The sequence below is a fragment of the Acanthaster planci genome, linkage group LG04, assembly GCF_054643075.1.
Source record: "Acanthaster planci isolate LZ-2023a linkage group LG04, COTS_SCS, whole genome shotgun sequence".
NCBI classification, from domain to species: Eukaryota; Metazoa; Echinodermata; class Asteroidea; order Valvatida; family Acanthasteridae; genus Acanthaster; species Acanthaster planci.
The window spans coordinates 811,485-828,792 of record NC_141780.1 but is presented as its reverse complement, the minus strand read 5'-3'; the positions used below and the strand labels follow the sequence as shown (position 1 = coordinate 828,792).

Sequence of the window (17,308 nt, the reverse complement as noted above, 5' to 3'; positions counted from 1 at the left end):
CACAGGAAAATTATCAGCATTTGCTATTTGCAAAATAATAGACTTTGAATTTCCCTCAAATACAAAAGTTCCATTATAAGTGTTAAATTGACAGAAGATATTTGCATTGTCATTCCTCAAGAGGATATTGTGCATACCAAATCTACAATCACTACAACATTTGTCTTACCTCTGCATCGTGGAATGGTTTAGACCTGATTGTGATGCTACCTAGATCAATGGATTCCTGAAAACGAAGGGGTATCCTTAGAGATTGAAGCTTCTCAAAGGCAAAGCGGGCCAGTTTATATGCTGCCAAAGAACGACTCTGCTTGGCCAAGGCGTACAGGGTGTTACTAAACAGGGAAATGCAGTCAAAGGAAACAACTAACAGAGCTTATGATGGAGGAATAACTCTCAGTCTGATCAAGAATTGATGGCCTTTTTTTTCTTAACAATGGGACCCATATAACATTGTAACAACCATACCACATAGGTTCAGTGCTTACTCTTCCAATAAAGACCTGTTTTATCTTCATACAAACACCTGTCAGATTTTAGTAACAGATTTACTGGAGCCCTGTGATAACTTTTAGAGTCATACAGGTGTTACAACATATGCAAAGATTCAAAGAAACGATCATATGTTTCGCAAAATATTGTCGGTAATTGACACTTTTTCTAATGCACGGTAAACAAAAAACCTGCTACTTTCTGACACCTTATATCAAATATTTGGTACATCCCATGACAAGTATGTGTCATCCAGTTTGTGAATTTAGTATCAAAGCATGTACAAGACACCAATTCTGTATATTCATGACAGCTCAGCAAACGCTTGATCATAAAAATTGTAAAATCCTTAATGCTAAATGACCTTGGTTCTACAAGGTACCTACAGACGTGAAACAATTCTGAAGTTCTTTGTGACTTACAGAGATATTTACCACAACTGTGTAAGAGTGCATCACCACAATGTGAAGTTATGAATACACCTGATGGGCATGGATTGACAAAGGATACACTTTACTGATGCCATGTGGGATGTCCTTGATGATTGCATGCCACAGGTAACGAGCCATGTTGAAGAGTGCATCTGGTAGGTGAGAGGTGAAGGGTTCATCTGTGTAACGTTGGATGGAGTGATACACATAGTACATCTCAGCTTTGGATTGGAATTCATGAAACTTGGCTAACATGTCCTCTTGCTTGGAGTCTTCAGCTAAAAAAGGAAATCATTAAGAAGTGACATCATTGAAAATTAAATGTATCAAAAAAAATTGGTGTGGATGTATTTTTAGAACAAGAATCAATTCTTCAGACTTTGCGTATTTTTAAAACCAAAGTTAAATCTTCACTGTCTTCACATTACAGGCTTTGTAAACTCAAAGCTCAGTGAGAACTTGGCCAAAAGGAGTCATCAACTGGCAAGAAATGGCTACCACTTGATCTTTAAATGTCAAACCCAACCTGGTCATTTGAGCTTAACGGCTGGTAGATTGAGATGTCTGCACTAGCAAGCAAGAAGCTGTGAGCTTTGTTTTTAACTGCGCTGCATCAAATAAACAACACATGTTGATGTGGGTCAAACCACAACTTTCCAATACTCCAAACTGACTAGAAGTCTTCAATGAAGCAATGCCTACCCCCTGCAATCTCCAAGCACTGCATGGACAGCATCCAGAAGTAATAACCGGCATCATTGAAACGACTCTCCAGCACGGCATTATGGGTAAGCTGTTCCAGCACTTTGACTGCCTCATCCTGGCGACCAGCCTTGTGAAATGCTGAGAAGGTAACACATGTAACCATGGTAACAAGTCTCAGAATTCATAAATGCACTGATTTTGTCTGCTTTATGAATAAGTTTCTTTTCATACGATATAATTTCAGTGGTTAGGGTATGAATTAAAGGTTTGAAAATAAAACCAAGTTTCAAAGACTCTCGTCAAAGTTTTTCGTCTGCACCCCAAAAGTGATAAATGTTGTCACAAGACCTGTCTTCTATGCCAAGGCAATACCATCATGATGATTGTGATTGTGCCTACCTCTCTGTGCCTCTTCAAATCTATCATTTTCTGCAAGCCACTGAGCGTAGGGTACAAACACATCATCCTAAAACACAACAGAAACTATCAAACTTAAAGCAAGAAACAACTCATTGAACATTTCAGTTAAACAATGAATCATTTCCATTCAAACGAGAAATTTCCTAATTCTGAAGGAGGAAAATGGAACAGCCTTTCAGGGTACGGGCCTCGAGCTGAACCAAGAGAGGGCGCTATTTTTCTTTGCAATAAAACCTCCTTGGTTAGAACTGAACTGATTCATGAACGACTAGGAAATGCACACACCACAGTCACATTGCTACTGGTCAACAAAATCAACACTCCAGACCAATGCGGCTCTTTTCAACCGATGATGAGGCCTTTCTGTCAACCCCCTGCATGAAATCAGCTAGCTGTTTTAATAATTCTGAACATTCTTACCTCATGTACACTGAACTTCTCTATAATAGCTCAGATCATGCAAAAAGCCGGCCTTGTCAGCTAAGCTTATTAATACCAACTTCATGACTATGCTAAAAAGCCACAGAGTTTACACTTTTAGGACTGGTTCTCGAGTGATCTCAACAATAGCCCAACAATTTCTTCTTGAATTTCTATGAAATTTAATCTTGATGATCAACATTACCAAACCACACCAAACCTACCTTAAATTCTGGGTGTTTCTCTACCAGTGTGAAGGCAGCATCCCAATGTCTTGTCTCCACATGAAGTAAGACCAACGCCTTTGTGTCTCCCATCTTGGTGAAGGTCTCGCTAGCATAGGCATACTGCTCCATCTTCTTGAAGAAATAAGCACAGCGTGATAGAGGTTCCCTCTCAGCTTTGTCAAGCTTGCGGGCGACGTCAATCAGCCTGCAAGGAACACATGCCACGCTCTAGATTTAAACCTCAAGTCAATCATTTCAGTTACTTGTTCAGGGAAAATACCCTTAAACAGGTCCCTCTAGCCTTACTTGTCAGCCCAGTTATGGTCCCTCTAGCCTTATGTGTTAGCCCAGTTATGGTCCCTCTAGCCTTATGTGTTAGCCCAGTTATGGTCCCTCTAGCCTTACTTGTCTGTCCAGTTATGGTCCCTCTAGCCTTATGTTAGCCCAGTTTTGGTCCCTCTAGCCTTACATGTCAGCCCAGTTTTGGTCCCTCTAGCCTTACATGTCAGCCTAGTTATGGTCCCTCTAGTCTTACTTGTCTGTCCAGTTATGGTCCCTCTAGCCTTATGTTAGCCCAGTTATGGTCCCTCTAGCCTTACATGTCAGCCCAGTTTTGGTCCCTCTAGCCTTACATGTCAGCCTAGTTATGGTCCCCTAGCCTTATGTCAGCCCAGTTATGGTCCCTCTAGCCTTACATGTCAGCCCAGTTATGATCTCCAATGATCTCAATGGCCTTGAGATGTTCTCCTGCTGACAGATACATCTCAGCTGCTGCCCTTGGTTCATTGATGTTCTTAGCCCAGTCAGCTTGCTTGGTAATGAGAAGTTTCTTGTCTTGTGGATCTCCTGAACCAATGAATTCCTGATCAAATAAAAAAGAAATCTTAATTTCTACTTACAGTCATACCATTGAATTTGCTTCAATTTCAAAGGAAACGGGCTAATTATTCTAAATATTAAAATGAAATTCCACAACAAGCTATAAGGGGGAAAAACGATTTTGAAAAAAAAGAGAATTTCCTCTCCATCCAAAATGGAAAAAGAGGGAAAAAATTTGTGAGTGTTTTTACCTTAGCATGGTCAAACATCCGTAGATCAGTGTACATGTTCATGGCTCGCTGCTCCTGTCCAGCCCTCTTGTATAGCTTGGCTGCCTCAGCAAACTTGCCTTGGTAGGCAAACACATCAGCTAAGAATAGCTGGTCATTGACCTCTCCACGTCGCTTACGTTCCTGTCAATGAGAACTTAGTACTATAACCCACTTATGGCCACACACTGGTCACTCAAGGGTCACTCCGGATTGTTAATCAGCTTCTGGATCTCACAATTAAAATATCGATAGCTCAGTGACTGTTTAATTCAGTCATATGGGTTATTCCAGAAATTAGGGTTCTTTTTTTGTGTCCCTGTCACATCTGAAGTATGATTTTGAAAGTTCAAAATGCATTTTCGAATTTCAAAGAGAGATGAATTAATGCATATTACCTGCCAAACAAATAGTAATAGTTTGAAATCGATTTTGGCGATATTTCCAAGTCAACTAACAAACGTCAGATGTAACAGAGACACAAAAAGTCACACTTTGGACCCCTAATTTCTGGAATTAACCAAATAGGTTGTCAAACTCAACTTAATTATGAGTTTTCAGACCCTCAGAACTTTCCAGAATTTGCCCAACAGCTCTCAGAACAAATGTTTGCCATTCAAAACTAGCTGTTTACATAGCCACAGACATTCCAAAGTTAATATCTCTATCCTGCCAAGCCTTATATCTTACTTTTTACTTATAATGCATTGAAAGGATTCATTCAAAACAGTGCACAGGAATAACATAATGTAAACTGCATTCAGACTGTGGCAGGTATTGGAATGTGCTGTATAAATACATCGTATTATTATTGCTAGATAGCACAATCAATTAAAAAGAAGACAAAAAACTCAGAGTTTGTTCTTCCATGTTACTAATGCATCAACAGCAAAACCCAGAAATCAAAGTAAACATGAAAATATTCTCCTGTGACTAAATGCAACAAATGTATGACTTAGTAAAAGCTGGGCCAACTAGGACCTCTCTGTCACCCACCTCAATGCTATGTATCAATTCCAAGTAACGGATATCACGGACCCTGATGAAAGCTTTCTTAGCAGTGTCAAAATCTAAGCCTTCCATTGCCTCATGCGCCAAGGCTGTCCAATCTTTGTTAGTCACTCCAAGACAGGCTACACGGTAAGCATCCCTGGCATACAGAAGTCAAAATCAAATGAACTGAGGCATGAGGCACTACAAGGATGTTCAGTAGTTCTTACTTCAATGTACTTGGGTATTTATTCAATCTTGACTTCGTCTCAATAGTCAGCTTTCTTTAATCTTCAGATCAATGACTTCAGAATATCCAGCTTAATGAAGTCAAAGTTTTGCCACGTCAAACTGAAGCTGAAGATGACAGTCTTTTTGCTCAGTCCAAACGTTAAATGCCTAAAAGTTCTTTAAGAGCAAAACAAAAAACCAAAAATGTTCATGAAGTTCAGCTTGGAAAAAGGCCCTTGGTTTCCTGTAATCTGTAACACAAATCTTCAGACTGACTGACATCTGACAGTACAGATGATGATAACTTGTGATAAATTATACCTTAATCTTGTGAGCCACATAACAGAAAATGAAAGAGAGGCATTGAACCCAAAATAGTCTGGCACCATCCCATTTAACAGATTACACAGAATAAGACTCTGGGAACATGACCAAAATGGCTTCCCAATGATTGAGGGTCTATTAAGTTTGGATGACACAGTCAAATGTAGTGATCTGCTTCAGATGGCCCTTGCGCGACTTTCAATCAGTTACTAGTCTGCTGCTTGTTACTGCAGCATATATGGCATCATGGAAGCTGACATCACACATTGATATCAACTCCTATAAGCAACATCATCATCAGCAGCCAATACACACTCTGGACGGTAGTCCAGTTTCAAAAAGATCAAATTCCTTGGTATCCGAACAAAATGACCAGCACAGGTTCTTAGACAAGGCACTATACAAGGCTTGACTCAAGCTAAATCCTTTTCATAAGTCAGCTACAATGCTGTGTTTTGAAGTTTTCAATGATGATTTCCCCTGGATGACAGGACAGACAGTGGCCAGTAATCAAAAATTAATCAGGACAAATTTTGTAGTCTTACTTGAACTGTTTCCTCTCCAGGTACTGATACATCGGAGCTGACTGAGGTACCTCCACCGTGGTCATAGCATACACATGCAGACAGAAGATCTTAGACCCTGCAAAGCCCACCACAAACCCTTGAAGCTTCTGCTGATGGACGGGGAAGTTGCTAGCCTTGATGTTGAGCATACCATTGCCTGAGAAACACAACATGTCCTCATACTGGGTATTCCAGGCTACGCTGTTGGCATTGGGTTCCTGGGGGAAGAAATGTGTTTACAGTGTTAGGATAAAGAGAGACCTTGAGTGGGTCAAAGACAGGTGGATTCCCGAGCAACAGGTACAGTGCAAACACGGGACTGGACAGGTTGGTTGGTAGAGCGCCAGTTTCATGGTCCAGAGGTCATTGGTTCAAACCCAGCTAAGGTAAACTTAACATCCAAACGTTCAACCTACCACTGAAGTCTGAAAGGCATACAGTTGCACATCCCATACCTGGGATAGTTTTTCTATTCCTATTGGTCGAAATGCATCACGTGACCGTGTATTAACATTTGATAATGCCCACTGCGTAAATCATGTGCTAGCATATGGATAGGAGACAGTTTAACTGGGTCTAATTGGTCAGAAGTCTGTGTACACGCAACGCACCACACGCGCACGCTAAGTTCATTGAAGGGAATTCTATTGGACAACTTTCAAAAGGAATATACCATAAAATGGACAGGGGTGTTTGGGAAAAGGAAAGTAAAGTGTTTGAACAAAATCGTTGGAAATCCATCACACGTTGACTTCTTTTGACTCTCTGAATGAAAGGTATTTATGAATGGGAATAAATATGTGCTTGGCCAGTCTTAAACTAATGTTCAAGACATTGCTCAGGAGAACGAAGGCTGCTAATACCCTCACCTGCAGCTCGGCCATTAATTGCATCAATTCTCCTGAGCCAGTCTTAACATTAGTTTAAGACATTGCTCAGGAGAACGAAGGCTGCTAATACCCTCACCTGCAGCTCGGCCATTAGTCGCATCAATTCTCCTGAGCCACTCTTAACATTAGTTTAAGACATTGCTCAGGAGAACGAAGGCTGCTAATACTCTCACCTGCAGCTCGTTCATTAGTCGCATCAATTCTCCTGAGCCACTCTTAACATTAGTTTAAGACATTGCTCAGGAGAACGAAGGCTGCTAATACCCTCACCTGCAGCTCGGCCATTAGTCGCATCAATTCTCCTGAGCCAGTCTTAACATTAGTTTAAGACATTGCTCAGGAGAACGAAGGCTGCTAATACTCTCACCTGCAGCTCGGCCATTAGTCGCATCAATTCTCCTGAGCCAGTCTTAAATGCACGTTTAAGACCAGCCAAGCGCATACTTATTGCTTTATTAAAACACTAATTATATTAATTAATGGGGAGAACCAATATTGCTCTTATCAAGAGAATTTTACCCCAAATCTCAATGCACCAATGTCATTTATATCCCTGCTCATCAAGCCAATAAACAGTCCTGGAATCGTCTCAACTTACTGGGGACTACCAGGCTAGAATGCAGCCATTAACACAGACACGAACACCCAATCAAACATAACAACCATCTCTGCCCTAAAAGGTAACAAATTATGCTCCTGAATGGAAAGATGTGAGTGAGGGAAATCTAAGTTACCCAAGGATATCACATGTAACTAGGAACTGGATTTGAACCCCCAACTCACTGATTAGGAGTCATAAATTCCACCACTTGGCAACACACCCCTTGACAGAACCCACTCCAATAGAATTCATTTTTGTCAGAGTCCTCAAAGACATCTTAACACTTCAGCAGGTGCATTAGACCTACCTGGAACAACAGTTCCTTTGTGTTAACATCATACACCAGACATGTATTATGTTCGTCTACAACAGCCAGCTTGATACGAGAGCAGCTGATGTCAAGACAACGTACAGAGGTCTGTTGCTTCAAGATGACGATAGGAAATGGGTTGTCTGCAAACAACTTGAGAATCTGGAGAAAGATAAAAGGGTTCACAAATAAAAACATACACAGATTGAAAAGCGCTTGAAATGCTTAAGATTGGGATAAAAATGGGTTGTATGTACTTAGTGTTAATATGGGTTTTTGTGGGAAAAGTCTACAAGTCCTGACTTATTTAATTGACTGCTTCCTTCAAATCAAATTGTATCATTATCAACGCCTAAAGTGCCCCTTTCTTTCTGCTAATCAGTTGATACCATCTCAGTGTATCTGATCCACCAACCTGTCCATTCTTGAGGCCTACTAAGAGTCCCTCTCTTCCTGAAGGTCCACCAATCACCTTGATGTATCGAATCAAGGCCTCCATTACCCATTCTCGTTCCTTGACACCTTTGAAGCTCAGACTTATCAAACGTTTCTCCTGAAAGAAGTCACAAAAGGGTACGGCAAAGACCAAGGTAAATGTCATCTGACATACTTCCAAGAAACAGATGTCAAGAGTCCTCTTACCCTGTTGCGACAACCAAACTAAATTCAGTTTTCTAAATGTTGAATTACACATGGAATATATGAATTTATTCAAATACAGACTAATATATCCATGTAAGTATTCTCTTCCCGTCAAGGCAACTACCTTGATTTGAACTATTTGTCAGCAAAAGCTGTCTAAAGTAGGAGCATCAGTTGTAAAAAGCTCACATACCTGACACAGGATTAGGTTTTGAGAGCAGACCACTAGCAAGTTACAATCAAATTTCTTATTAACTTTCTCCTTCACTCTGTAATGCATGTCGGAAGCATCGTCAGAATACAGTTCATACACCACAATCTTGTCTGACAGCTGGACCTACAAAAAGATAGAGGGGAAAAAAAAGAAAATGTGTTCAAAGCCATAAGTTCAAGATAAAACACAACAACAGCTTCCAAACTGTATCCCATATCCTAACTCGGCAATCTGGATTAGCATGCCCTTAGAGCTAGTTCAATATCCACATCAACTGGCTATAATCACGAGCCAATGGCTTCCATAGGCATCTGTGTTATTGCTAGCCATAGCCATAACTTTCAAACATAACCTTACTATTGCCGAGGCACTTGAATAGTATTCCTTCCTTGTATCTACACTCAAATGAGTTCTTACATGACAATAATACAGATTTGTGCCCATTCAGCTGAAAATAACCAGCATGCACCTGTCACAAGTACTTCTGCTTTATCTATCTTGGATTCAAACCAAGGTCACAGAGATGGAAGGTGAGGAACCCCCCACTTAGTCCATCCAACTCTCCCACTGACAGTAATTAGTCACACAGTGTCACCTACAGCATTTCCACATGCTCCATACTCACAGCTAATCTATGCTTGTAGATGGCAATTTTCTTGACAATGTCTCGACATTTGATCCGGACCTTCTGGTCTGTGATGAGATGTTGAATGATAACGTCTGTCATGTTCTCCCGGTAGGCATATCGGTCACGGTACAAACCGTGTACTGTGCTAAATACAAGCTGGTAGAATGCTATAGTACCATCCTGGCAACCAACAGCCTAAACAACACAAAAAGACAAAAAGATGTCATCCCTCGTTCAAGAATTTACATTTCTAAGTTGGAATGACGAGATAGATTGGTGTGGCTATTATCAAGTTTACAGGCGAAATTCAGAAACAGCTCAATTTATATCTTACTCATTTCTCATTATCCAAGCAAAGACAAAAACCAATCAGGAGTTATGAATACTTACGGGGGGGACAAAAACTGAATATACACACCCTTTCAACTCCCCTGGTTTTGTATGCTCCCTTTTTGTCTTGGAATCTTCCACATCTCCCAATAGATTTTGACAGATCAGGGAAGGAACCAATAAAAATCCTTTGGGGCATTAGATAACTTACCACATAATTCTGGTCTGGTCTGACCTCACAGCACCAGACCCAGGAGCTCTGTTCTCCTATCACCCCTAGCTGTACTCCATCCTTGGTATAGAGAGCGGCCTGCTTGTTGGCACCACCAATCACCATGTATTCACCACGGGGGAAGTAGCTGAGACAGCATGGATCAAAGCCAAGGTTCTTCTCTTTACCAGTCTGAAAGATCAACAAATGATATCAATAAGAACTCCTACTGAAAAGACTATCAACTCCTGGCACTTGGTACTTGGTACCCATTCCTCTCACATGGCAAGGAACCATTAGAAACCATGCAGTGCAATCCATGAGTTGTATTAAACACCTGAAACAGCATGAATGGGATTCAAAGTCTGTAAACACACACCAATGTATTTGAATGAGCCACTGATCCAAAGCTTTCGAATACTGGTGGTTTAACGAACTGCCTACAACATTCTCTTAAAATGCCCCAGGTATGTCTTCCAACCTAACAGTATTTCTGTAGTTAATTTCGAATTCACTCAATTCTCCAAGTTTTTCGATCAATTCTCTTGTTGATGTTTCTTTTAAACAGCATCACTCTCCATCACTACTGCTGAAGTTGGCTTGTTTCACTCTAAGATGGCCAATATGACCGCTACAAAAATAGATTAGGATTACCTGTTTTCCACTGAGATGGTAAAATGACATCTTCTGTCCCCAGTCCACCACAGCCAAAATGTCTTGGGTTTCCTCTCTGTAAGTGCAGCATCAATATGACACTTGTAATCCTATATCCAAAGGCCTTTTTATTGTAAATTTTTGAGAATCAACACAATTCTCAGCACTATACAGTCATCCAATCTGTTAGAGATACTGCTACAACTGGCCTTGGACATTAAGTCCCGTTTACGACAACATTGACTGGACCATACAACCCTGAAGCAATCAGAATATTCCAAACCAGTTGATGGCTTTGGTAGGATCACCAGTAGTTCTACGTTTGACTGTGTTGATAAAACAACTCCGTTGTAATGAGAACACTGAGTCATACTGGGCCATTACAATCTCTTTGTGCTTCATTGCCGTTAACAAAACCAATGTGCACAGCACACAGTGTGTTAAGTGTTAATACAAAACATGTCAGTTGTCTGAGGGATTAAAGAAAACAGTGTGTTATTTGTCCAAGACAATTTTACAAAGTTTAGATAGCTTATCATGCTCTTGAACCTGGTAGAGATAAATCAATTTCCAGAAAGATGAACAAATTTTCAATGACTTGCAAAAAAACCTTGAAAATTAATTCAAAATATGCTCAAACATACACATCAGAAAACTTGAACTTTTATACGATAAATAATAAGAAAGAGTTATGTAAAATAATGAAAAAAAGAACACCTTCAATTTAACAACTTATGCGTGATACATTATCACAACTGAAGAAAATTCTGCATATATGCAAAAACAAATCTGGAATGGAATGTCAAACTCATTGTAGAATATCTGTGTGTCAGTAAATAAACAACCAAATCAGAAAATTACCATAGGATACAATGCGCCAATAACTATGTCGAACTGTGCATGTTTAGATTAATACTAACACCAACATTTATATTAAATGCCAAGAAAACAACTAGCATCACACTAACAACTCTGGCAATTAAACAAATAACAAAAAGTTGGCTAAATCCAAAGAACTTCAAAGACTCAACTGAAAAGAACAAATTTGAAGCATAAAGCACTAACCTACGTCGACTATATAAATAATTCGACTTTTTGATAGATTCATTACTGCTGGATGAAAGGCACGATTCTTCTGATTTGTTCCAAATAGACTTGGGTCTGTGACAAAAATTGGCATTTAAGAATCGAATCCAGAAAAGATGTCATTTGGTCCCTGCAATACGTTAGCACAGGTATATGGAAAAGATGTCTCAACACACTAGGCAGGCGTTAAGCCAGTGGACACAAAATCACATCATTGGCAAGTTTCAAAGTATCATGTACATGTAAATTATGTGAAGTTGTTTATTTTAATTAAGCTGTAGGGGGCATTAAGCCTTATGAGCCAATAACAACTTTTCAAACTTTAAACATCTTTCAAGCCTCTTGGTGGATTTTGTAAAATTTGGGAAGGCAGGTACATTTTCCTCCCTTGCCCTCAATTTTAAAAAGCCTAAAAGCATCTAGTGCTATAGATTGGATCTTCTCTTAGCGTAGTGCCAGGTAACGTGATATGTCATCAAGTCTGTGAATGTTCAATCAATGTGCAATGGTGAAGTACAAAGCTGAAAACAATACTTCAGCTGGAGTTTCTGTGGGTAATTGTGTGCGTGTGCCTTGAAAGTTAGTATAACACTCCAAGGTCTTATTTCATTATGTGCAATGGAAACTACGCAAGAGCAGCAGATGTACTCTGTCAATTTATTTTACAGACAAGGGGAAAAACACATCAGGGTTTTTCAAATCTCATCTTCAACTCTCTTGGTGTCTCAGCTTCTGTTTGAATTATTTTATGATTTTTAGCCTATTTCGTTCTTTCAAGCTTTGAGAAGTTGAGAGCCTCATACTCAATGGAGTCCATTCCATGTCACAGGAGAATCCAGTTCTTTGATGGGAGGCCAAAGTTTGGAGCAGTTTTATTTAATTCCACAGTAAACATTTTAAACTGGTTGTGGACTTTAAACATAAAGTCTACAAAAGATGATGAAGCTGAGATTGGGAAATATCCATATCACGCGTGCACCTGTTCACATGTGTGAATAGCCCAAAGTGCATGCAACCCATCTTCAACTAAATCTCTACAAACAAGTATGTTATGATGCAACCAAACAGTGCCATCTATAGTTCATGCACACAGCCAATAAAGCCTCTAAAATCTGTAACTTCACTATTTTTCACATTTTTAAAAACTGCTCATAAAGCCTCAAAAAACTGTTTCACTACATTTTACATTTTTTAAAACCACTCAAAAACAGTGACACCTCACTGTCTAAAAGAGACAAAAGGTTTTGAAAACAAAATCTACTGTATTTTAACAAGGCCCACCTACTGACTTCACTCGTGCTTGAAACAAAGGAAGCAACAAAGAAAAGAAAATAGGTGTCATTCAATATCAACGGATATCAAAAGTACCACCCAATAAATCTATGTACATGTATTACATACTAAGCTAGAATTTATCACAGTGCTCAGTCAAAACCTAATGCGGCAGAAGTACACATGGTTCATGGAATTGCCTGGCAGAAGTACACATGGTTCATGGAATTGCCTGGCAGAAGTACACATGGTTCATGGAATTGCCTGGATTAATAACCATCCATGTATAGGGTAGACAATTGAGTAAGAGTTGAAGGAGAATAAGAATAGGTGTCATGCTACAAATTAGATTCAGACACTAAGATGTGCAGTCCTACATGCACTAAAGACTCAAACAAACTGGTTTGTCACCAGAGAAAAACTTGCAAGCCAGGAATTCAGAACGATGGGAGTTAGAAAGCTTTACATTTACTGGTTGTTTTAGATTGAACTACTTTAGCATGAGAAATGGCAGGTACACTATGAGAATAAGCTGAAATACATGATTCTTATGCACAGTGTGTGAGAGTCAGAAGCCGTGTACTTGCATAAATGGACATTTTTCTGACTTATGTTTGACCAAATCTGCAAAAGGATCAATTACAATAGTGGTTGAAAGCTTGAATGTTCAATACAACACAGAGAGTTCCTTTGCCACCTTAGTACTTAATTTCCCCTTGGTATAAATGGTAAAGTTTCCTTCAGGAGAAGCAGTGATTACAACTGGTTATTTTTGAGTCTTACCTGGATGGATTCCACTGAATACTCCAAATGGGACTCAATCCTCCTCCAGGACGCTCAATCTTGACTTTCTCATCACCATTCTACCGTTAAAAAGTGAGATCTTTGTAATAAGTAGTTTTACACAATGACTGTAGTCAATTATTTACACTACACTTGCCAACTTCGTCAATAGTCTGCTCGAGATTTTCAAGCATTTCGCAGGAAAATTTAAATTCAAACAAATGAGCCATTAATTTTATGCAGAGAGGTGTGTTTGAAAGAAGCCAAAAGGTTCCTTGTTAAACCAGAAAGAGAGACATATAAGCTTTGATAGTTGTGTTAGTTTAGTGGAAGATCAATTGATATCTGGTCAAAGTTAACCGGCACTGACTGCAAGCAGGGCTTTTGCTACTGCATGCCTGATGGGATGAGAGCACTGAGTTTGTGGGGTATGGCCGAATTGTTGTATGAAGATTTGTGTCCTTGGGTTAGAAAGTTGAGCTGGATGTTTTATGTCTTAGGTTTCGGTGCGACTAAAAGAACTCGAAGAATTGGTCATTAAAAAAAAAAGGTTGTCTCTGGTACTGCTCAGATATTGTTCATAAACTTATCTTGGTGTAAGGCTGTTTTACCAATCACATGAACTCAGAATGTCCTGTGTACATATACCGACCTTGCTACGAATACTGATGCAACCATTGTACATGCCAAGGGCTAAGTACTGGCCATCATTAGTCCAACTACAACATGTGATCCTACTGCCTGTCCTGTGCTTGGACACGGACTTCTGTTCCATGGACCACAGACCTTGGGGGGGGGAGGGGTAAATACCGGCAAAAATTACTGCAACAAGAGTACTGCAACGGGGTTCCATTTGTCAGTGGTCCATATTGCAAAATGGCAAATATTTACAATTTTGGCTTTAATCCCACGCGACTGGTGGAAAAAATGTATTTAGCGCTGCCTAAAAAAGCCAAATAAAAGCATTTACATGTAGCTAGGACATTGAAAGCTGAAATCCCCAACCACAAATTTCCACAAGTTTTGTTTTTACATTCCACACTAGAATTTGGGTGTAAATACAAGTACTGGAATCAATATGGTGCTGTTGAGGCTTGAATCACTCAATTTGGGAAATCCTGTAGTCTCTCTATGGCTCCATTACAGGTTCACTTACCAAAGTCACTACATGCACAGCTTGCTAGCTGATGAGTGATTGGGTTGAAGGACAAGCACTGGATAGCATCGTTATGACTGTATAGATGAGAAACAAGAAGCAAATTCCATTATGCAACAAAAAAATGAAGTGGGACTGACCAGATGGGGCTATTTCTAGGCAGTTCATCAAAAGTGTCATTAAGCTTAACAGTGCAAAAGAAATTCTTACGTGTATTTGAGGATGCCTTCCAGTTTGGAGGTCCATATGATGACGCTTTTGTCAGCTGATCCTGAGGAGAATCGTTTGCCATCCTTGGCATAAGCAACACAGTACACTGTGTCTTTATGGCCCTTCAAGGGTTGAATCAGCGCCCCATCGTTAGCATCGTACACCTGGAAATCAAAAACAAAGACTCATGAGAGGCAGTCTGGTTGCTGTGGCTTTGAAAGTAACTGGTATGGCATCATCAACAGAACACATTTGTGTATCATACAAATCAAACAGCAAAAAAATTCATTACAGAGCAGTGTTGTAGTTGAGCCCGTCACAAGTCCCCACAAGTCCATCATATGACCCTGACAAGCCATCTAGTTCCCAGACACATGCTACAGAAATGAACGGTGACAAAAGCGTTCCTTTGTCCTTGCTCACTCTCTTTATTGCGACTGCTCTTCTAGGGCTAGAGCTTATGAAAGGACTTGTGATGGACTCAACCACAAAGCTGTTATAAGAGAGATCTGAAGTTCTAAATGCTCATCTGAGGGATCATCAACTGATTCAAAGCCCCAATAGACTGATTCAGTGACAAGAATCACTAGCCATTACTGCGGTGTCCCCACGCACGTGTACAGATGAGATGCGCATTAAAATGCTTCCTCAGCCAATGGGAGCACACTGCTAACCAAATCATGTATGTGTCAAGTTAAGGAATGTGCGCCTGAATGAAGGGGACACGGCAGTAATGGTGTCAACAAATCGGTCTATATCCCTCTGCCATGTTTCAGGTCTGCCAGGGTCATAGATACAGGAGGTGGGGAGACAAGGTGTAGAACGTTTTCATATAGCTTCCCAACAAGACAAGCTAATTTGTACCTGATCAACACCTGTAGTCGCTGATTACTTTGACCAATGTGTCCCTAAACTGTCCATGAAGAGGCATAAAAAGGTGGTAAAGGAGTCTGAAGCATCTCATAAATCTTCATCTTACAACTGTCAATGTTCACGTACCAGTACTCTGTTGCCAGCAGCAACAATCAGTTGTGATCCATCTGGTCTGAACGCAATATCATAAATGCTGATGGAAGAGGCAATAAAACCATTTTATAAAATCATTCTTGTGCGAGAACATGAAGCCACAAACTAGAATTACACATACACTGACATGTAAGCACAGATCATAACCGGCATTAGTAGCAGCTTGGGTCAGTTTCTGCTTCATTTGAAAGCACTAGTGCCAAGCAGTTTCTCTCCATATTGAGCCTTTTACACATTCTTCTCACAATTTTTGGCCCTGGCCTGGGCCCGTTATTAATTTGGGGGAAATAGGCCTAAATAGCATGACCCCAGTATTCCTTTAAAATATTATCGGCAAAACATTAACAGCCATCAGAAAGTGATAACATGTCCTCAAAGTCAAAAGTAAAATAGGTCTATAGCTTTTCCTAAAAATCAATTAGGTTTTTTCATACAAGTCTTGCAGGTTTGTGCACAGCAGCATCAAGTGTTGTCCATATTCACAGATGCAACTTTGCATAACCTCGGGTAAGTGCGAGGTGAAAATAAATGCGTTTTACGTTGCTTTGCACGGCAAAAGTGTGTTAAACTTGGGTCGTTTTCACCGCACTGGCCGGAAGTCATGCACAAGTCATGTCCTCCTATACGGAACTCTTTCCATTTTTTTATCAACTCTAGGCCTATAGCTTTAGGCCGAGCCTACTTGAAGACCTGAAGACAAGTCACCAACCGTGCCAACGCAAAAAAATAAAAAACACTAGGCCTATCAACAGAAAATTTGCTGTTTTCTTTTAAGGAAACACGACATCGTTCCATATTTTATATTCAATTATCTGTCCCCTTTATTTTAAATGACCTCTACTCAAACGACTCGTTGAACTGCATAATTAACATGTTTAATTTTACTGTCCGGAAAGTGGGCAACTATCTGAACAATTATTGTAAACAAATAAATTCTTTCTTTTCAAGTTGATCTATAGTATAAGTCTGTATGATTGTCAGCATGTATTAAACCAAACTTACCACTGTTCGATTTTATCTCTGTCATGCACTTTGTCGACCCATGTCGGAACAGCCCTCATGATGTTCTCGTTGATAAATCCTCAATCGACGAACTCTCAAAAAATGTGCACGGAAGTATGCAACGCATGCGTAAAGAGTCATCACTATGGACGCCGCTGCATGCACATGCACAGCGCATTGTACTTAACTTCTCTACGTGCGGAGAGGGCGCACTTAATTTCATTTCATTTGTTATTTCGCAGGTCAAATTTACAACGGATAAAACAAAATAAGTAGAGAAAAAAATTACATACAGTATAGACATAAAGAAGACAAAGTAAAACCTTATAAAACGACTAAGACCCAAACATCAAAACAGTTGCATGCCCCTGCGGGATTACTAAAAATGAACTCAATCAC

The 17,308-nt window shown here is 39.9% G+C and overlaps 1 protein-coding gene across 3 annotated transcripts; it reads right to left on the bottom strand.

The window, feature by feature from the left end:
* Nucleotides 1-18: 18 nt before the first annotated feature.
* On the bottom strand, nt 19-17,044 carry LOC110982134 (intraflagellar transport protein 122 homolog). Of its 3 annotated transcripts, none has more exons than XM_087136171.1 (22): nt 16,910-17,044; nt 15,881-15,947; nt 14,882-15,045; nt 14,672-14,748; nt 14,168-14,301; nt 13,516-13,595; nt 12,742-12,759; nt 10,375-10,450; nt 9,721-9,912; nt 9,177-9,374; nt 8,531-8,674; nt 8,111-8,248; nt 7,693-7,857; nt 5,874-6,112; nt 4,780-4,933; nt 3,766-3,927; nt 3,391-3,557; nt 2,693-2,900; nt 2,028-2,094; nt 1,626-1,766; nt 1,003-1,201; nt 19-335 (listed from the first exon to the last, which is right to left on the bottom strand). In XM_087136171.1, exons 1-22 carry the CDS (start codon nt 16,966-16,968, stop codon nt 152-154), a joined length of 3,033 nt encoding a protein of 1,010 aa, XP_086992297.1. In that variant the 5' UTR covers nt 16,969-17,044; the 3' UTR covers nt 19-151. The 3 variants fall into 3 exon arrangements, with proteins under 3 accessions (XP_086992297.1, XP_086992296.1, XP_086992298.1); XM_087136170.1 differs by lacking the exon at nt 12,742-12,759 and adding an exon at nt 11,440-11,535; XM_087136172.1 differs by lacking the exon at nt 12,742-12,759 and having other exon boundaries at nt 20-335.
* Nucleotides 17,045-17,308: the final 264 nt, after the last annotated feature.

Coding starts and splice junctions, on each gene's coding strand:
- LOC110982134 (XM_087136170.1), bottom strand. CDS start 16,968: ATGAGGGCTGTTCCGACATGGGTCGACAAAGTGCATGACAGAGATAAA. Junction 9,913..10,374: donor ACCATCTCAGTGGAAAACAG/GTAATCCTAATC, acceptor TTGATCTTTCAG/ACTGGTAAAGAGAAGAACCT. Junction 1,202..1,625: donor GTGCTTGGAGATTGCAGGGG/GTAGGCATTGCT, acceptor TTCCTTTTTTAG/CTGAAGACTCCAAGCAAGAG.